Source organism: Leptosomus discolor, chromosome 6, assembly GCF_034619465.1.
Source record: "Leptosomus discolor isolate bLepDis1 chromosome 6, bLepDis1.hap2, whole genome shotgun sequence".
Classification (NCBI taxonomy): Eukaryota; Metazoa; Chordata; class Aves; order Leptosomiformes; family Leptosomidae; genus Leptosomus; species Leptosomus discolor.
In genome coordinates this window covers 29,094,739-29,116,793 of record NC_141396.1, presented here as the reverse complement: position 1 = coordinate 29,116,793, position 22,055 = coordinate 29,094,739, and the positions used below count along the sequence as shown (strand labels likewise).

Below are 22,055 nucleotides of genomic sequence, written 5' to 3'. Positions count from 1 at the left end.
CTTGCCAACAACGGCCCACACGGAAAAGTCTTGTTGTGAAATGGTTATTGACGATACCAATTTTCACCCCAGCAGAGGAAGTACTAATGCAAAGTTACAGCTATTAATTCTTTTAGTAAGTAAATCCAGTCAACTGGATAAGTCAGCTTCCCAGATTACACATGCCTAGGTCTATTTGCCAAACAAGCTTCCACAAGATGGTGCCAAAAGCTCAATACTATCACTGAATATTCATTTAGTTTCTAGCCAAAAGAATTAATGCTTGATATTAATTGAAATGCATCAATCAGAAGGACACTCCAGTTTAAAAGTCTTTTAAAAAAAAATATTTTTTTTCTTCAATCCTAATGTTTAGGTAGCAGAAAAGGAGAGACATTCTAACTACAAAGCAGGTTATGGGTAACATTAAGGGAGGAATAAAATCTTGTTTTGGTTTTCAAGGGGAGTAGGTTTTGGTTTTTTTTCCTCTCAACATTTTAGTTATAAGCCTTCTAGTGCAGAATAGTCTTAGAAATGCTCTTCCAAAATCTTGCAAAAATATAGAAGTCTAGTCTAAATATTCCCCTTGCACCCCAGATAAAATTCTTACACCAAAAGAAGTTATCTACTCCCTATAAGATACTTGCAATTTGCCTAGTTTAGCAGCAGTATTTTTTCTTTTTGTCAACTATCCAGAGATATCACTTATCCTGACAATAATCTTACCTTTTAAGCCTGTCTGCCTAGATCTTAGGACAGAATTTCTAAGTGTACGTAAACATAATGCTAACACGGTGAAGTCCTTAGCATTTCTAGATTAGGTTTTAAAGAAATTAAGCTGACATACCAGCTACCATTAAAATTCAAACACACATCACCCAAGCGTCTCCTGCAGTGTGCAAGAACAATAAGCAACTTGCAGAAGACCGAAGGGCCAAACAGCTGAAACTCTTAAAGTTAGCATAGGGGCATCCAGGCAGCCTTGCAATAATCAGAATTTTCATCATATACTCATCAGCAATACACAGAACATTCTAACAAGGAAATACTTTCCCTTTAAAACAGAAAAATAACAAAAATCACCACAGTACAGTATCCCATGACTACGTTTACCGTCTTTTTTCTCCATAAAGTATATCCTTAAGCTAACTATGTTTAGCGTAAGGGAAAGATGTCAGAGACTCACAAGCAATTCATATAAGGAGCCCAATTCTGTCAACGGAATGTAAGTTCTCATCTTGTTACACAAGTATTTGTGCTAGAGTTAAGTGCAAAGAGCATACATTCTAAGCGAACACCTTGGAAAAATCCGTATCACTTTGTATTTAAATGCTTACTTAAAAATAATGTCTTCAAAACACAGCATTAGAAGAAAATGTGCACATGGAGAAACTTCATCAGCTGGTTAACATCAGGGATGTTAATCACTGATTAACGGTACCATAGTGATACACAGGAATTCATCTTCTTTTATAATATGTTTCATAACAGGTCTTGTTAGATCTGTTAATTCGGCAACAGTGAGGTAATAGAGTTGTTTTTACCAAAACTGGTTGAAGGGATGAAAAGAAGAAGAAAAAAAAAAAAATAATTGAACTGTAGAATTCAGAATTGCCTTGCAACAACTGGTGACTAATAGCTGAAATAGCTTATTAAAAAGCAGCCACAGTTTATATATTTCCCAGCATTCAGAAAGTTTTGGGAAGCAAAGACTTTTCTAGTTGGTGTCACCAGTGACATTTCCATTCTTATAAACTGTAAGACCTCACACCTAACTATCAAACTTGGTCTACTGGGTTAATTACAAGAGTCCCACCTAATCAAACCTTGGCTCAGACCCCACAATCAAGGAAGGAGTGTGATTAGCTAGGCTAACTCAGTGTCTTTGTGGAACCAATACACTATGAAACCAACCACTGTGTGACCAGGATGTTGAAACTTTCACAACTATTTCCAGCCATCTTCCCACACCCAAATTCAAGCTTTTTTCAGACAAATCTCACTTGCTCAAGCAACATCTTTCAGAAGAAAACTTCCTCCGATCAAAGCATGTTAGAAGAAAAGTTAGCAGGAACTAGGCTCTATTATTCACCCTCAGATGTTGCTGGTTCACAACAATTTCTTCATGTTCACATTTGATGTTTACAACATTCTCTTTCGGAAAGAAGGTTGTGGGGTATTTTTTGCCTAACAAAAGATGTTAAATGAAAAATCATAAAGGAAGGAAGTAAACAAGAGAATTAATTCAGGGGACTATCTCATTCCACCTCACTCATCTCTCTAAGGATGCTTCTGCCTGTGCCATCTGCAGGATGGTAAAAGCTCTTTGAAGCACAGGCTGCTTTTACAACAGCACCTAGATTGCCTAGATTTACAGGAAACCTGATACCTGAAGTCAGCATCAAAAAACCCAAGAATAAAACTTAGCCTTTAAGTCTTCCTTTCAGTCACTTAGAACAGTGAATTAAGAGTTCAACTCTACATGCTTAACTTGTTTTCTGCTTTCTTCTAATGTTTGTCAGCATTATGCCACCATTTCAGCTGAAGTCTGTTGACAGAGGGCAAACATGGATTGTCTTTAAAAAAATCTAAGACAGCAACAAATGCCAAACCAGCTACTGTTTTGAGATAAACTAGTACTGAAACTACAGAATATAGATGACAAGGACAGAGTTGATTTCTTACAATGACGTCTTGTCAACGAGATGTTGATTGTGACAGTATCACACTGCTACCGATTATAACATGCACAAACCTTTAGACAGTTTACAAATCTCTGCATACAAACACAAAGATCAGCAGACTAAAGAATAAGTACCCTTAATCATAGAATAAGTTAAGGTTAGAAAAGACCTGCCTGACACAGGGGAGCCCAAAACTGGACACTGTACTCCAGATGCAGCCTCAAGTGTGAGGAATACTGTTGGAAGAAGGCCTCCCTCAACCACTGGCTACATAGATGCTAATATATCCCAGGATGCTCTTGGCCTTGACAAGAGGGCACACCTGGTATTCAACTTACTGATCAACAGGAGATTAAGGCTTTTTTTCCCTCACAAAGCTGCTTTCTAGGCAGTCAACCTGCAGCCCATACTGATGCATGGGGCTACTCTATCTCAGGCACAGGACTTTACATTTGCCTTTTTTTTTTTTATATAAATAACTTGTATAAGGTTCCTGTCAACCCATTTCTCCATGCTTTTGCATTCCCTCTAAACAACAGTCTTGCTTTGAAGTAGACTGACTGCTCCCTCTCCATTTGCTATTAGGCATGAACTTGCTGGAATTAAGTTAGGCTGACTAACCTCTAGTGTCCTAAATCTTCCTTTGTGTCCTACTTGAAATGATTTTACCAAAAAAACCCTATTTTCCAGATGAGAGGGCTCAGTGTTATTACCTTGCTTCTATTAACAGTTTATTATAATTCAGTTTCTCTTAGTGATTTTTGCAAACCTCTTGGGTGACAGTATTAAAACCTATTCAGTTTCTGTTGTGTAGACTTTTAAAATTTTAAGCAGTTTCACTTTTACATGACTGTTCAGAATAACAAAACCCAGTTATAAAAATCGTAAGGATAGACCAATTAGATACAGCAGTTAAAGTGTGGATTTGACTCAAACAGATAATGCAAATCAGGATGGGTAACATTTTTACATAAAGTATTTTCAACATTTCTCACAAACCAGCATTCTCATCTAAAAGAGATGCACAGGATTTATATCCAGAAAAAAAGAAGTCTGCTCAGGTACTAATCTGAAGTGTAGTTCCTGTGGAAAAAGACAAGATAAAACAGAAGTTAAAGGGACCCAATGTACTTCACGTTGCACTAAGAAGACAGGATGTTCAGAACTCTTCCACTACTTGTAGATTATCTTTGGGTCTACCACTGCAGCACAGCTTCTGGAATGTTTTTCTCTTACTTCCCAATCTATTGTTCACCAAGACATTTACCTGTAAACAGACAGATCCATACAGGCACTATGGCTGAAGAACAGTGCTAGTATGAAAGACTGATCACATAGAGAACAACAAACATGAAAAATAACGTACAGATTTCATGAGCCATTCAGAAGTTCAAAACCACAGGAAAAGCTTTGAAGCACTTATTTGCAAGATAGGACAGAAAGCAGAAATAGTTCATATAAAATCTAAGACATAAAGACAGAAAGAGTCTGTCCTTGCCCTTTAGTAACTTCAATGTATCATAAAGTCCATTTGGCAAATGGAGGTAGTTGTGAGCTAGTAATTTCCAGCCACACAGATCCTACGTGCTTCTTTCCAGAAAAGAAGATAATACCAATCCAAGAAGAGTTTAACACTCTACCTAAAGGGTTGGAAAGAAAATTCTTTTATAACAACAGAATAGGAGGTAAATGCATTTGTGGGTGGAGATAGGCTGTTTACTATATATCAGTGATACCACTAATCTAGTTGTGAGAATGTGTGCATGCACATAGGGAGCAGAGAGAAGGAGAATAAATACCTCAGCATTAAGATCATCATAAAACTCTTTCACTTCCAAGAAGTGGAGGAATTCCAGAACCTCTCTGTATGGCATAGCTGCTGTGTATAAGCACTCTAAGGAAATATTACGCTATGATGGTAATTAAAGTGTTCCTACTCAGCCACACAACTGAACAGTGAGGGCACCTGCCTTCCACTGTTAATTAAGATGCAGATTAGTATACCTGCTAGTAATCACCACTTTTTTCCCCCTACTGCTTACAGTCACATTAAAGCCACACTTTTACATTCATAACAAGCAGGTGAACCATTCACTTCCACACCTATACCATATCTCTTCTCTTGTAACAGGACAGCTCTGTAGGTACATATCTGCAGACTTCCTCTGACTGAGGAAGTTACTCAACTGAAAGAAACGTTTGAGTGTTATTCAGCTACATCATGTTCCCCAATTTTGTTCAACATAGAGACACAACCAACACAGAGACACAACCACTTAAGCAACTCCATAGGGAGTAAAGTGGAAGACAACAGATCGGAATACTTCAGAAAGATGGTCCCAAAGACGCTTTTTTTTTTTTTAAATACAAAAAAAAATATTATCTTTTACATTACTCTCAAATGCTTCTTGTTTTTAATAAAGAGAACTGGGTAGAGAAGTGTATTTTAGAAAACACGCTTTCAAAAGAGAACCAGTTCATAAAAAACTATTCATAAAGATTACATTCTCCCTAGCATCCTGCTCTTACAATTTTACAAAGAAGGTCTAAACATCAAGGGCCACACAGCTTAACACCTGATCAGGGACAAGAATGAAACTCCAGCTAAACTTAGTTTAGATCACTTGAACATGGTTCTGAGGTCAAATGCTTTAACCTTTCCTGATTCCTAAGGAATTAGTTTTACTGGGGCAGGGAGCAGGACAGGGCAGCCACCAAACAAAAACCAGTCATTTCTACCCTTACCTTTTCACTCCATGCCCACAGACCAGCTGCAAGGAAGGCCACCCCAGCTAGCTAAAACAAAAAGAAAAAAAAATAATTAATGAGATATACTGATCAACACATTCTCAAAACACATAAGCAGTAGCACTGTTGCTCAATCAAAACAAATATTGTTTGTAATCACAGACAACATGGGGACATTCCTCCCCATAAGTCAATCCCTTGCAAAAAGGATTTAGAGTGCTTTTATTCCACAGCATTCTTGCATTTTTAAACTACTTTTAAAAAGTAGTTTAATTTGATTATTCATGATTATTCAAGAAGCACACAGCATTAAATTAACAGTTCCAGAGCAGCATGCAAGTGGGAGTTATGCTTGTCCCAATGACTTGCTCCAAACCTTTTGCCTGCACATTAATGAAGATTTCAGAATATTTAATGCATTTTGAGGTTATTTCCTATTTAGTAATTTTATAATACCACCCCCAGACAGTAGCCATGCTTGACTCTCCATAACTTCTCGGTGTCAAGGCTCATATTATCCTCTTCTCCAATTAAATAGTTTGTCTTCTGAATCCTTACCTTGTTTAAACCCTTTTGAATTAAGCTGAAGTAACAGTCCATCCACTTACTTTAAATAAGCGAAATATCTAATTGACAACATAAAAACCCTACACCAATTCATATGTTTGTATAATAAATATTTCTGAACTATATTCATCCAAATGAAGGAAGAGATCCTTGTTCTAGTTTTTCAATTCCCTTTCTCCTTTCGCAGACAGTTTGTCTGTAACATCCAATTTCAATAATCACACTAACATGACCTCTCTACAAACTGAGGGCAGATCCCCCTCATTACTTAAAATGGCATTCTACCCTGCTACGTCCATGTAACCTTAAAAGACATCAAGGTGCTGGAGCATGTACAAAGAACAATGAAGTTGGCAAAGGGTCTAAAGAATATGTCTTATGAGGAGAGGCTGAGGGAACTGGGTTTGTTTAGCCTGGAGAAAAGGAGGCTGAGGGGAGACGGTATCACTCTCTACAACTACCTGAAAGGAAGTTGTAGCCAGGTGGGTGTCAGTCTCTTCTCCTAAGTAACAGGCAATAGGACAAGAGAATGTGGCCTCAAGTTGCACCAGGGGAGGTTTAGATTGGACATTCAGAAAAAATTTCTTCACCAAAAGGGTTGTCAGTCATTGGAACGGGAAGCAGTTGAGTCACCATCCCTGGAGGTATTTAAAAGACACATAGATCTGGTTCTTGGAGACATAGTTTAGTGGCGGACTTGGCAACATTAGATTCATGGTTGGACTGGATGATCTTAAAGGTCTTTTCCAACCTAAGTGATTCTATGATTCTATACAAAGGACTGAGGTTTCTCCTCCTCCCAAACCTTATACACATTTACAAGTAAATCCTAACAACTAAAAAACACTGTGAAAAAGGGGTCCTTTCCTCTAGGAAATGCAGCACCTCCCATGACCTAAACAGGCATCACAGCCAACTCCCCACAGCACAGGCAAGAAGCAAAAATGGGACCCTCTTACAGTCACACAAGAAAAGATATCTATAGATTTTAAGTACTGCTGGGTTCACTGCCTGCTGACCCTAAACTGCACTCAGGGCAAAATAAGTTGTTCTGGGTTTACTCTGCTGGGGGGGCGGGAAATGGGGGAAAGGAAAGCCAAAAAGGGTTGCAAGTGTGACTCATGTCATTCTGCAAAAATAACTCAAATGATGTTAGACATTTCTGTCTAGCCATGAAGTATTACATGCCTAAATCTTAACCCAGTGATTTTCAGATGAAGCAGCAAGATAAGAAAAAATTTTTAAAAAAATAAAATAAAAAAATCAGTAATCAAACTTGTATGTCATTAAGTTACACAATGCCTCCTTCACCTTTTCTCATCCCAAATTCTCCAAGAATGCTGGGCAACAAGTGAAGACAGCTAGTATAATTTGCAGTAATCAGACTAAATTACACAGTAGACACAGCTGAATCTTTGAGAACTTTTTCTAAAGAAATTATGGGAAAAAAAAAGAATTGGGAAGACACACATCTTCCACACTCTGTATACAAACTAATGTTAGTGTAACACTAATACTGTGCTACTGAATATATAAATAGGATGTCCTCTTCAGATTGGCTGCCTTTCATTATAACCACCATTTTAATTAAATTGGAATAGATTAAGTAGATTTTTCACTAGCATGCTTCATTCTCACCTCTGAAAACAAATATCGCTCTCACATTTTTATGAAGCGTTCAGTTTCACAAAACTACGCTATTTTTGCAAAGTTATTTCCATGAGCACTTATGCAAACTATCCACAAGTAAACAGTTTATCAGCAGAATAATAAACTTAGTCTTATAGAATCAACATGGATAAATCAAACTTAATTCAGCTAAGAGACAAATGATTAATAATTCTCACTAGAAGCAGCCATACCACACACACATTAGGTTTCTTTAGCAAAAACCAGTGAAGTTTGATGCACTTGCAGAAAAAACAGAGGCATCAGCCACTACGTTTACAGGTGCAATTACAAAGACAACCAATTTGCAAGGAAGTAAAATGGTAGTTCTTTAATTGAATGAGATTTCTCTGCTTTAAATACCATGTGCAAAATACTTTAAAGTATCTAATTGAAAGCTATTGTAAAACATACCATGGTGATAAAACTACCTCAGAACTTAACATGACTGTGCACATCCAAAACAGAGTTCTACAGAGAATTAGCACCAGGAAAATACCCTCTACCACTCCAGCACAGACACACTCAAATGATTGCGATGAGGCAGACCAGGGAATTGATGCAGCCTGAATTGAAAGAAAAGTTTTAACCTTCTTCAGCTCACTGAACTAACTGGCCACACGAATGGGAGAACAGACAGACAAGAATTAGCACTGCTAACTGAAAGTGTTCCCAGGGTGAGAGTGAGCAAGCCAGCTATTTCAAAAGAGGCGCACCAGAATCTGGATGACATGTGAACAAGGACAAACTGGACTACTCAGTTCACTTCTATGCCATAGAGTCATTTTAAGCCAAATACTGAATGAAAGGTTAGATGGAAACGTGCACAAGGCAGCTCAACTGTATCCCTTTGAACAGGAAACCAAAACTAGCAACCAGCATTTGGTCATTTCCTGCTTTAGAACTGAAAACCCCACATTATTATCATATTGCATCAAGCTGTAAGCTCTGCTCAGGAGACATACAATACTGATGCCAACTCACAGACACCATGTACAAGACCACTTAGCTTAAGCATTATCCACTGCCAACCACACTTTGAATTCCTTTGACTATACTATTTAGAATCACCCTACTAACTGAGAAAACAGGTTCCAATTTGTTTCTCAAATCTAGGTTGCAGCTAAACCTAATTCTTGCAAGACAACCCTTGCACACAAACTGATTTTGCACTCAGTTTGTGTAAGCACAAAATGTTGCTCTTACAGAGAACACTTTCTCCACCCCCTGGACAATCCTGTCTTACATTGTAGCTCCAGCCATGCTGGAGCAATCAACAGCCTACAGCCCTTCCTTCCTACCCTAGTCTCTTCCCAGACTTTTCCTCTCAGGGTCAGGAAACGAGCTGGTAGTCAATTTTTTCCTATTCCTGGCACAGCCTTGCTGTTTTAGATGTTCTTGAGAAACAACATACACTGCAAAAAGCCAAGAAAATCCTGTACTAGCCTGGGTCTCCTCTCACTTTTTAAAAATGAGGTCAGAATTCTTTTCCAGAGCTTAAGCAAATTTTTGCCCTTCATCACCATGTTCAGGGCAAAATGCCACATCTCCTATAGCATCAGTAAAAATTTTTATTTTTTTTTCCCTTCCAAAAACCCTTAAGGGCCACACACAAAGCTACAAAGCATTAGACAATAAATCAAGATGACACCAGCTAAAAACTTTTACCCTCTTCTCTCAATTCATCTGAGAGACAGTGAGCTCACATGCAATCTAAAAGGCTTTGGCAGAACACACATGCAATCCTTCACTTCCCAGAAGCAGCCATGTCCTGGCTGAGGTGCAATTCTTGGACCACCCCAAAAAAAAATCCTTCAACTGGAGACAAAGAAGCAAGCACTAGACACAGGTGATTGAGGCACCACCTTTTATTCTCTGCGCCTTACCAAGTGCAGGCTGGAAGGCACAGGGCAGCGCTGCACCCCGGGACAGGGCACCCTGCACAGCCCCTGGGGTCAGTTGTTCACCCCCTGCCTCCTCCCTCCACTGAGGTTTTTGCAAAAATCACCACTCAACTGCAAAACGACTCAGAATAGAAAGGTGCCAGAACCAAGCTCTGCCCTTTGCATTACTGCAGTCCTTTAATTTCATTATGACAAATGAAGCTATTTGGAAAAAAAAAAAAAAGCTTTAAAACTCAAAAGGAGGTCCAGCCTTGCTGTAATGGGGTACTTTCACTTAAACTTCTGAGCACTCCCTGCAGGGCTATCTTAACCATTGCAATACTGCCTCATCACTACTCATTAAAACAAGTGTACTCTGAGAAGTTAAATCTTATTAGCACGCTTAAAAAGCAAGATGAAAATAAAGTAATCCTACATTAAAACAATACCTAGAAAGACAGAGCCTTCCTATGACCTCTGTTCCCTTTCTCACAAGGGAAAGCCAAACACAAAGAACAGAGAAGTGATTTTGCAAGCCAGTCATACAGAACTAACTCAAAGCCATCAGAACTGAACCTTCAATTGCCAAGTTGCCCATCTGAAAAAAAAGTTCCCAAAGAACTATTTACAAATTTTAAAACACTGATTAAACTATGAGCTTGCCATTACTAAAATAAACTTATTTGTCCTTTTTTGAGTTAATATTTTGTTCCACCCCAATCTACGTGAATTGTATTTGAAACTGATGTTAACCTGAAGAAAAGTAATCACCCACTAAAAAGTTTAAATATTCTGTAAACTACTCACTAAATCACCACACACCTTAAATCTAAAGTTTATACAATCACTGATATTATCTTTAGAGCTACAACGTGGAAGTCAACATGCATCTTCAGCAAGCATAACAGAACAAATGCAACTCTTCATTTACATGCAAATTACATGGCTTGTGAATAAAATGTCATGAGCTGAGACACATGAACTACCATCATACCTCCAGTCACAGCTTAAATGGGCAAAAGGCTGTCTGCACACCTATCTAAACACCAGCCCTCATACCCATTATATAGTGGCCACCCCCACCAACACAAACACAAAATAGGTTCCCACAAGCACCTGTCCTGCAAGCCAAGAAAAGTGAATCAAGACTAACATTCCCTCCTTAAATGCCGCTTTTTCAAGTCATGATTACATTTCCCTTCTGATTTTGTAGTCCCTCAGTTCTTTTAAGGCACAGAGAAAATTTATTTTGTTCTACACAGGGTGCACTTGTCCAATTAAAGAGACTGTTAGACTAGTCATCCCAGCCAGCAGGATGTCATCGGCTCCTGAATCAGTACATCCGCTAAATGATTCATGCATTGCCTACAGGAGTGTCTACCCTCCCACTCAACATTTACATAGCTTGTTCTACAACTAAAGGTGCCGAAATCTTATCAAAAGAGCTGTAGTTACTCATAATTTACTGGGTAGCCTGATAATAACTTCTCAGCAGAAGCCTCTGACCATTTGTTGAGTAAGCTACCAAGACTACTAGTATCTGTTCAGAAAACCAACTCCTCCAGCCAACAGATCAGCTGAAATACACAAGCTGCATTTCAAGTTCTCCTCAATTTTTCTGCATTTCCTTTAAAAATGATTCTCTGAGGAAAAGAAAAATCCTTGGATCTTCATCATTAATTCCAAGAGAATACAGTAAAAAAGGAAATTTGAAAGAGTGAAATGTAATGACTCTGCAGGGAATAAGAAAGACAGAAGAGGCAAACTCTTAATAGGCTTCCCAGTAAAGACAGAAATTTCAATTTTTCAAAGGCTGCATACCCAAAACCAGTACCAGACTGGTACCCCACTTCCACAAGACATCCAATAGAAAGAAAGTAGAGGGCTAGAACAATCCTACTATACCCATGAACAAGAGTCTGTCAATTTCTCACACACTCCTGTGATAGGTAGAGACACGGACAATTTAAAGTGTCAAAATCCAATGCGAATTTTATTATATTAGCAAGCGAACAGGAGCAAAGGCAGCGCTGGGCGGCCGGGGAGTCTGCGCTCCGCCAACGGCTCGCAACTTCCCGCCTCGTGTAAGCACATTATATACAGTCTCATTTTCTGTATTCGCGACGTCACAATCAGGGTGATGTCGCAATCAGGGCGATACTCTGCGCATACTCCTTCTGTTGCTAGGGGGTCTTTTTCTACCTCCTGGTGGTCGTAAGGATGAAGGCTGAGGGTCTTCCTCGTTGCCCTGTGGGTGAACTTATGCAAGAATGTGATTATTCAACCCCTTCAGCCATGGGTCTTGTTTACTTTGCCGAATGTCCTTCGGTTGAGCTATCAAGCCTTCTTGTGAGCACATAAATCTTCCATCCATACCCTCCCATACAGGTTTAATGAACAAAGCACAACATGTTACTTATTACAATCCCCCCTTTTTCTTTTGTCCATTATTTTGTTCATTGAACCGTTGTAGCTCTTGAGCACTCAAGACAAGGGTTTCTGCTAAATCAGGCTCATCGGGTACCAATTCGTATTTCGCTCGAACAAGCATCAGGTGAGCGGCTTCTAAACGGTTCTTAACTATCGCAATAACTTTATTAAAAATACAAGGTCCGAACGCAAGCGTTAAAGTGAGCAGTATTAATGGTCCCGCCAATGTTGACAATAAAGTAGTAAGCCAAGGAGAATGATTAAACCATGATTCGTACCAACTTTGTTGGGATTCTCGTTCTTTCCTTCGTTGTTCCAACCCCTTTCTTAGCTCTGCCATTGTGTCCCGTACTATTCCGGTATGATCTGCATACACACAGCACTCTTCCTTTAAAGCTGCACACAATCCTCCTTGCTGCAAGAATAATAAATCCAAGCCACGTCTATTCTGAAGCACCACTTCTGATAGTGATCTTAGTGATTTTTCCAATGCGTCTATTGATTTTTCTATTCTGCTCAAATCCTCATCCACTGCTACTCTAAGTGACTTAAATTCAGCTTGTTGATTAATCAGAGAGGTTATCCCTGTGGCCGCTCCAGTTCCTCCAATTGTAAGGAGGGCGGCTATGGTCAGAGCTGTAAACGGTTCTCTCCTAGCAAGATGGTGCTCGGGGGTGGTTTGATAATTGTAGACAAACTCATTTGAGTGATATACAATTTTTGGAATTATTGCTACTTGTATGCAATAATCTTTGTTTTTATTAAAATTTTGTAGGCTCAAGCAGGGTGTTACTCCGATACTTGAGCACACCCATTTTGTGTTTGGCGCTGGTATTAACCAATCCGCGGGGGCTTCCTTTTTGAGTGAAATACTTACATTACACAAATGTTGTTTTGTGGGTGGAATTGTCCCTACGCACCGTCCTTTTCCCGTTACTTGTTCCAAGGTGAGACCTTGGACCTGATCTTTTCCTTTTCTCCATAAACATTGTGCAGGGTTCGTCCCATTTACACGCTTGGCCTTAGATGTAATTCCCACAGCCTCGTAAAAGGGTGGTCTAATGCCATAACACAGCCAACAGGAGCTGGTCATTTGTGGGTTAGTTTTATTTAGTATTTGGTAGCTAGCTTGCATTACTTTCCATAGGGTATTTCCCTCTAAATTCTCCTCCGGGATAATTATACTGGGGTGAGTATTGTTACTGGTAAATTGGGTATTATTACCAGTTTCAGTGGTATCATTAGCGGGTCTCGGAATTTGCTTATGTGTGAGCACGGGATTCGGTCCAATTGGTTCAGGATCGTTTGGAACGGCCTCTTTTTTAATAAGTATTAGTCCCCCTCTATCTGTTCCAGGCTCCCAAAGTCTTATACCCCAGGTTCTTCCTACGAGCCATCCCGCATCCTGTTCTTGTTTTATTGTGAGTATTAAGGACTTACAGTTTCCAGGCCTATTTATCCCACCACTGTAATCATATGTTGGTTTTGTACACTTCTCTGGCCCCCAGGTAATTCCGAGATATTTATCCGGGGTTTGTGGTGTCCATTTACCAGTTACTATGGTCTCACATCCCCAATAAGTGCAATAATAATGACCAGGGGAGTTACAATAACTTTTCCCAGGATTTGCACTAGGACACCAATAAGTAACTTTTAGATTTGAGGCCCCCCCAGCTATATTGTTGGGACGGGTGGCAGCCAGCAGTAGTACTCGTATCATCTCCCAATATGGACCTTAACAAATCACAATTGGTTACATTAAAGGAGGGTGGTCCTACCGTAACTATAGTTTGAATGATCCTGGAATCGTCCCAACTAGAGAGAGAGTCCACTTAAAGGGTTCATGTGCATATGATTCACAGACAGGGATGCATAATATTATCCAGATTGCCCCTATAAATACGTATCGGGAAAAGTGGTGGTTTTTGTAATATACTAATTGCTTATTCCTACCCCAATTTGATACCCGTACCCGATTTTTGTCGTTTGCACTCCAGGGCTTCGCCTTTTTGCTACCATCCTTGAGGCAGGACCTCAAGCACTGCTTTGCTGTCCCAATTGTTGGGTTCGTTCCTCCACAGTTTTTTACTCCTCTGCCTCGCTCGTCGACTCGGTTGCTTCGAGCCACGAGGGGTACCATCTTCTCGGCAGCAGGGGTATTCTTCAGGAGGGCTAGTGCTTACTTTAGCAGCTTGCCTCAGGATGTACAAATTCCAGTTGGTATCTTTAACTTGGGGTGCGTTGCACTTCACCCCTTTCAGGAACTTCCGGCACTGCCCTCTTACTATTTCAACGACAAAAGGAATCGGTTCTTTCGAATGGTAACAATAATTTTCGGGCCGGATTCCCTTAGCAAATATCCCCCACCATTCCCTTGATTCGGGAATAGTCTCTCTCTGTGATTCTTTTAATTTTAGTGCCAATTTTGTAAGTTCTCTTTCCCACTCCCAGCAGATTCGGCAGACGCCCCTTGGGGGTCTTCCGTCTCGGCAATGGGCCCACCACCGTTCCCAACACACCTTACACACAAAGCACACGAATGAGTAACAGTTACAACTTAATATCTGCAATCTTACATGCCCATCTTGAGTCAGAATTGGATTTTCAATATATTCAATTTCAAAAGTATTCATTCAGGTCTTTTGAAGTTTTATTTTTAGGTCCCCGGGTACACTGGTCACTTGCCACTGTTGATTCTTTATGGGTCCTTTGATTCGGCTGGCGTGAGTCCACCCTCTTTCAGCTGTTCGTATGGAGGTTTCTGTAGTAAGTAAAACAGGACAAGGCCCTTCCCACTATGGGGTTAGTAAGGTCTCTTTACTTTTAGGTCCCAGCTGGCTGAGTATTTGCCACAACTGGGAACCTTGCAAGTGTTCTTTTGTTAATTTCCCGTAGGTCATGGACTAATCTATAGGACCCATCAGTTTTCTTTACGGGTAAGATGGGTGTATTGAAGGGAGACATGCATGGTTCCAGTAGCCTTGGTTTAATTAATCTTTCAATCTCTGGTTTCAACCCCATCCTGCCTTCTTGTGAGATTGGGTATTGTTCTATTTTTATTGGAATTTCCGGATCCTTGATAGTTACAGTGAAGGGTGGGATATTTAATTTGCCCACTGTCTCCGGAGTGTACCAAACCTCGGGGTTAATTTTTACTTCATCCTCACTTCTAAGGGGACATAATTTTACTTGTAACTCATTATTTTTAACTTCCAAATTAATGCCCAGTGTGATGATTATATTTTGTCCCAGTAGGTTATAATCTGCTTCTGGGGCCAACAATAGGGATCCCACCCCAAATTTAGATTTTGTTTCAAAAAGAATGTCTTTTATTACTGGAACCCCCTAAAGGCTCTCCTTTTGCTCCAATTACTTGCATTGTCTCCGGGGACAAGTGACATCCCCGGGGTAACTCTTGTACTGTGGACCTCTCGGCCCCGGAGTCCACAAGGAACTCCATTTCCTGTTGCTGGGGACCTATTTTAATTTTTATCGAGGGCTCGGTTTTATGTCTAGCCCCCAGCAAATAGAGCCCCTGACACCCCTAATCCTCCTTGAATATTTTCTCATCTTGCAGCCGCTTTCTGCATTCCCTTCTCATATGACCCTTCTTCCCACAATAATAACACTCCACAATAACTCCACAATAATAACTTTCTCCTTGTTCCTTCCACCCCAGGTCTTGGGTCCTTCTTGTAATCCCACCCCCACGCTGTCCTTCCCGAGCCACTGCCACCATCAATCTTGCCTGCTTCTTAAACCTCTCGTCTTCCCTTCTGACAAACACCTTCTGTGCCTCCCTCAATAACTCATCCAAACCTCTGTTCTGCCAATCATCTATCTTCTCAATTTTTCTTCTAATATCTTCCCATGCATTTGCTACAAATTGCATTTTCAGCAGGGCCTGCCCCTCCTGAGTGTCTACATTCAGACTGGAATACATTTGGAGACTCTTTCGTAGTCTCTCTAACCATTTAGTGGGCGACTCATCTGCTTCTTGATATTCCTTGAAAGCTTTATTAATTCTTCCTCTCTATTCTTCCTCCCTCGGTAGCCACCCCCCTTTTCTTTTAAAGGGTATAAATTTACCCTAGTGTCGGCCACCATCCACAGACCAGCATATTCACTTTCTTCCAAATTAAATGGTTCCTTTGAGTTAACATAAATGTTTAGCGCCTGACATATCCAATCCTCAAATGATCCAAAAACAGGCCAATACAGATGGTCTCCTCGAATCTGTTTTCCGCCCCAGACCTCCATGCAATAATGGATCATTTTTACCTTATCCTTTTCCCTGCCTGGAGGGAAAGTTAACCCAGTGTTTCAACATCAGCCCTAGGGGACTATCGGGCGGTATTTGGGGCAATTTCACATGGGGCCCCTCTCCCATGGGCTCAAAGGGCTTGCTTTTCCTTTGTCCCATCTTCTGAGGCACTCACACACACACACCAACTGTTCCCCTCGTTTGTGGCTCGCTCCCTCGCGGGCTACGAGAAACGCACTACTAGAGGGTCCGCACTCACTTCGCCCTGGCAGGACGTCTCATACACCGTGCCCCAGGCTACCCAACCCAAACCGAACGGATTCCCGGCGTCCTGCGTCTTCGTTCGGAGCTTCGTGCACAAAGATTACAGGGTTACCGGTTCTCCTTTGCTCAGTGTTCAATTTAGGTTTGTCGGTCGAGACAGAAGCGACCTGAGGGCTGCAGGGGCCGCTAGATGGCGGGGCGCCTCCCCAATGCAGCTGCAGGCCACGATCTAGTCGCGATCCGAGTCACGGCACCAAATTGTGATAGGTAGAGACACGGACAATTTAAAGTGTCAAAATCCAATGCGAATTTTATTATATTAGCAAGCGAACAGGAGCAAAGGCAGCGCTGGGCGGCCGGGGAGTCTGCGCTCCGCCAACGGCTCGCAACTTCCCGCCTCGTGTAAGCACATTATATACAGTCTCATTTTCTGTATTCGCGACGTCACAATCAGGGTGATGTCGCAATCAGGGCGATACTCTGCGCATACTCCTTCTGTTGCTAGGGGGTCTTTTTCTACCTCCTGGTGGTCGTAAGGATGAAGGCTGAGGGTCTTCCTCGTTGCCCTGTGGGTGAACTTATGCAAGAATGTGATTATTCAACCCCTTCAGCCATGGGTCTTGTTTACTTTGCCGAATGTCCTTCGGTTGAGCTATCAAGCCTTCTTGTGAGCACATAAATCTTCCATCCATACCCTCCCATACAGGTTTAATGAACAAAGCACAACATGTTACTTATTACACTCCCACACTACCTGCTGAAGAGTTACAGAGTTACCAGTTACAAAGTGATTTCTCTGAAAACCAGAACAACTTGAGAAATATTTCTTATTGCTCCACACTCCACTACACGTACATGGGAGTTGTACTATATAGAAGAGGAAAAGTAACTACAGAGCTGGTCGTCTGTAAGCACACACTTGTTAACATGAGGCCGCTATGGGAATCCTCAATTGCTGGGGGGGGGGGGGGGGGGGGAATCATCACTAGTGAACATTTGCACTATGGAATATTGTGGACAATTAACCCTTAGAGGAAAAAAGTTTCTATACAACCCACAAACATCTTTTCTGCGCTGTTATCAACACAAGGATAAACTCCCCTGTGGCTTAATGCTACAGTATCATGTTAAAATATTGTACTAGTAAACAAGAGGTGGTGACAGTATGTCCTGGGTTACAGTGTAAAATGTGCCAAAAGAAAAAAAATATATTCTATTACCATCTTCAGGAGCTGTTGAGACCAGGTGGGGCCGTGCTCCCTGCCTCCACCCTCTGGACTGTCTCCTGTTACTGGGCACAACAATGCCTTATCGCCTGACCCATCGGTAACTCGCTCCTGGGCTATCTCCTGTTAATGGCCCATCAAGGAACTGCCTCACGACTCCCCATCCCATTGTGAGATGCTCCGCCCGGGGAGGGGGGGGGAAGGAGCCAAGCAGTCCATGCCAAATAAAAACGGAGATTTTGAACACCCTAGCAGCCTTTCTTCCACTGGATTCCCAGAGGAGCTTTTCCCCCCACTGGAGTTCCAGAGGACAAGAGCTACCTGCCGACCACTGGACCTTCGGAGGAAGACCAGACTCTTTTACCTGATTGCTGCTTCCACAGAACTACACCCATCACTTCAGGAGGACTGCAGCCAGCATCTTATCGGACTGCTACTGCCACCCTAACAGGGTGTCAGGTTGTATTCCTGACTCTGTCAGTGTAAACCAGTGGGTTGTTTGTTTTTCCCTGCCTTGTGTTATATATATATATATATATATATATATATATTAGTAAAGAACTGTTATTCCTATTCCCCATATCTTTGCCTGAAGGCCCGTTAATTTCAAAATTATAATAGTTTGGAGGGAAGGGGGTTGCACTCTCCATTTCAAGGGAGGCTCCTGCCTTCCTCCACAGACACCTGTCTTTTCAAACCAAGACACAGTAGCAAAAAGTTCCACGGTTTTCCACAAGGATACCCAAACATTGCAGTCTCAGTATTAACATCTTTATTAGGCTAAAGCTAGCAGAAAGTTAATGAGTAAGAAGCTCACAAGACACGCAGCTCTTATCTTTGAGCAAGACCCTACAGTTCTTGCTTTCAACAGAAAATTGGGCCAGATGACCTCCAGAAGTTCCAGCAAACCTAGACTTTTCCATGATTCTAAATTAATTCAGAGTTTTGTCCACAGAATCATAGAACAGGTTGGGTTGTAAGGGACCTTAAAGATCATCTAGATCCAACCCCCTGTCATGTGCAGGGACACTTCCTACTAGACCAGGTTGCTCAAAGCCCCATCCAACCTGGCCTTGAACACTTCCAGGGAGGGGGCAGTCACAGCTTCTCTGGGCAACCTGTTCCAGTGCCTCACGGCCCTCAGGGTGAGGAACTTCTTTCCCAACCTAAATCTACCCCCTTTCAGTTTGAAACCATTACCCCTCATCCCATCACTACACTCCCTGATCAAGAGTCCCTCCCCACCTTTCCTGTAGGCCCCCTTTAACTACTGGAAGGCTGTTATAAGGCCTCCCTGGAGCCTTCTCTTCTCCAGGCTGAACAACCCCAACCCTCTCAGCATGTCCTCACAGGGGAGGTGCTCCAGCCCCCTGATCATCTTTGTGACCCTCCTCTGGACCTGTTCCAACAGGTCTATGTCTGTCTTATGCTGGAGGCTCCAGAGCTGGACACAGCACTGCAGGTGGGGTCTCACCAGAGCAGAGTGGAGGGGGAGAATCCCCTCCCTCGACCTGCTGGCCACACTTCTTTTGATGCAGCCCAGGATGCAATTGGCTTTCTGGGCTATGAGCACACATTGCCAGCTCACATTCAGTTTTTCATCCACCAGCACCCCCAAGTCCTTCTCCCCAGGGCTGCTCTCAATCCACTCATCGCCCAGCCTGTGTCTGTGCTTGGGATTGCCCTGACCCAGGTGCAGGACCTTGCACTTGGCCTTGTTGAACTTCATGAAGATGGCCTCGGCCCACCTCTCCAGCCTGTCCAGGTCCCTCTGGATGGCCTCCCTTCCCTCCAGCGTGTTGACCGCACCAGATAGCTTGGTGTCTATCGGCAAACTTGCTGAGAGTGCACACAATCCCACTGTCCATGTTGCCAACAAAGCTGTTAAATCATACTTGCAGCTTTCAAAAAATAACAAAAAAAAAAGCGCTCATTTTCTACCTTAAATGTTGCCAAAGCAGCCAAAATGCGCAGAAGACACAACCTAGTTTACCAGAAGTTTATGTGGGCTAATCAAGCAAAATACCAAGTAATTATTGACAAGTACAAACAAGATTCTGCAGCCTGCAAGTCATGTTCAGATACTAAAAGCCTTTTTTTATTAAAGCTAAATACAGATTTGGATAATAATTCTGTATCTCTTAAATTCTAGGTAGTAAAGAGTTTACTGTGATTCCTTAAACCATGTTAACAAACAGAATTAATAGTTTTATCTAGCACGTCTACTGACCTCAGACAAGTCAGGATCAGAAGAATCAATTTTTACCCTTAACTTAAGCAAGTCACTTCAACCACATACCATACTTCCATCTTACTATCTGATCTTTTCAGCTTTGAAAAAAAAAATTTAAGTATCTTTAGAAAAAGCTATCCATCCTAAGAAATATTTCAACCCTGAATCAGAACATTAATCCAAGCTCCTAGCACCAGGCAAGCCACTGTATCTGCTCTCCTCCATGACTACCCACACACCTGTTTTTGCACCCTTTTCTCATTCACAATTCTAAATAAACATTATAGTCAGGCTAGTCCCTACCTATTTCAAGCCAGTAACAGACAATTTTGCTGCCCACAGAGCATGACATTTAAGATCCTGACTATGTTGTAATGCCAGCTGTTGACATGTCTCTGGGGCAGTTCCCTTCTCTTCTGCATAGTGTATTTACAGCTACACCACCCCAACACAGAGATCAAAGATGATCAGAAAGGAGATATTAGAAGACAATTCTCTTAACAGGGAAACAACTTAACACTTAAGCGCACTTAAGAAAGGTAGCTTTACCTTTGCCCAAACACAACCAGCATTTAAATGGCCTCCATCATTCAAAAGACAGAGGCTTTGTCAACAACAGCAGAGACTATACTATTTTCTTTTGACAAATCCTTTAATCAGATGTTTCCTTTCTCCAATTAAAAAAAAAAAAACCACAAGAAATTCAGTTTTATCTGCTTCACTTAGAAGGTAAGATAGGAGGAAGGGGCAAGGTAAGGAAAGATTGTGAGGAATCAGTATCCATATAATTTTCAACAATAACTACTTTCTTACACTTGACAGGTTTCTTTAATTCCAAAACACCCAGGACATACCATACATCACTTTCCTGCTTCCAGGTAAATATTAGCCTGATCTCTTGAATAGAGGAAGGAAGTTAATAAAACTGAGGTATGCCCAAACTATTCCAGCCTCTACATTTTGTACTCACCCAGAAGACAATGTTGTAGCTGAAGAGCAGGTATTTGTACCAACAGCTGACTTCTGCATTAGAATACCGGTAATAGTGCATCTTCTATTGCTCAGTGTCTGCACAGAAGAGAAAGAATGAGAAGAATTAGGTAGTGAAAGATTTTAAAAATTTACTTTTTTTTCCAGATCTCTCTTGTTTTGCTGAGAAAGGGACTACAGAACCTGTACCATACGCCATTTGGAAATAATGTTCAAAGTCAGCTTAGAAAGTTCTGCTGACCCTAAACTCCCTTGAAGAATTTGTTGCTTAATAACCCTATCTTCTTTAAGCACCCTTATGTGGTAACAGGGAGGGACACCCAAAAAGGAAACTAGCTATACAGTTAGCCAAGGAAGGTCTGCATCAGCAAGTTGACATTCATCTGCTTTCTCACTCCTTCAAAACAATTCTACTTACACAGAAGGCTGCTTGGAATTATGCAAAAGTCTAAACACACACCCTGTGGATTGCACATTCAACAACCCAGCTAGCAAGATGTTAGAAGTGGCTACCTGGAAAACCTCAGCAGCTACAGACTGCTAAATACAATAGGCAGTTGTACTCTGTCTTTTCCATATGTTAATGTTTATTTACCAAATCAGTACCCCATAAGAGATTTTATTCTCAAGAACAGAAGCCCCACCATTAAACAGGCCATCTGCTCTGCAGAGTTTATTTTGCTTACTTTCTTACATACACTGGAGATAAGGTCACTGTTGCTCAAATATTTCAAGAGAATTACAGCTTTTCAAAATATCATAACTAAACCACCTCTGCAGAAATGCCACGCACAGGGAAAAAGAAAACAACAAAGGATAAACTGTTAAATCAAGAGCTGGGGCAGGGAAGACAAAGCACGCACACAGCCCTCACATTCTAGGAGAGCTGACCGCACAAGTGCTCCCTATGACAGACAAGAAGCAGTTCCACATTTCAGACCTCCACTTGCTTAAGGTGAATGTTTTCCTCCCAGATGTCAGCGAAAGGCATGCAACAGGGAAGCAAGCACAGAAACACCTCATAACTAAGAAAAAGACTTTAAGGACTAAGATGACCTGAACACTCTCAGACAGCATGCAAAAACCAAGCCTAGCCAGCAAAGTCTGAAACTAAGTACC

The 22,055-nt window shown here is 41.4% G+C and overlaps 1 protein-coding gene across 2 annotated transcripts in view; it reads right to left on the bottom strand.

Moving 5' to 3' along the window:
- Positions 1-21,006, bottom strand: part of TSPAN14 (tetraspanin 14) — a 29,619-nt gene extending 8,613 nt beyond the window's left edge. The window contains exons 1-2 of one of the 2 annotated variants that reach the window (XM_086466696.1): positions 20,917-21,006; positions 5,409-5,459 (exon numbers count right to left, since the gene is read on the bottom strand). In XM_086466696.1, coding sequence (XP_086322822.1) covers positions 5,409-5,459; positions 20,917-20,997 — 132 coding nt within the window. In that variant the 5' untranslated portion in view covers positions 20,998-21,006. The remainder of the gene's footprint in view (positions 1-5,408; positions 5,460-20,916) is intronic. The other variant, XM_086466697.1, reaches the window with a different exon arrangement.
- Between the last annotated feature and the right edge of the window lie 1,049 nt (positions 21,007-22,055).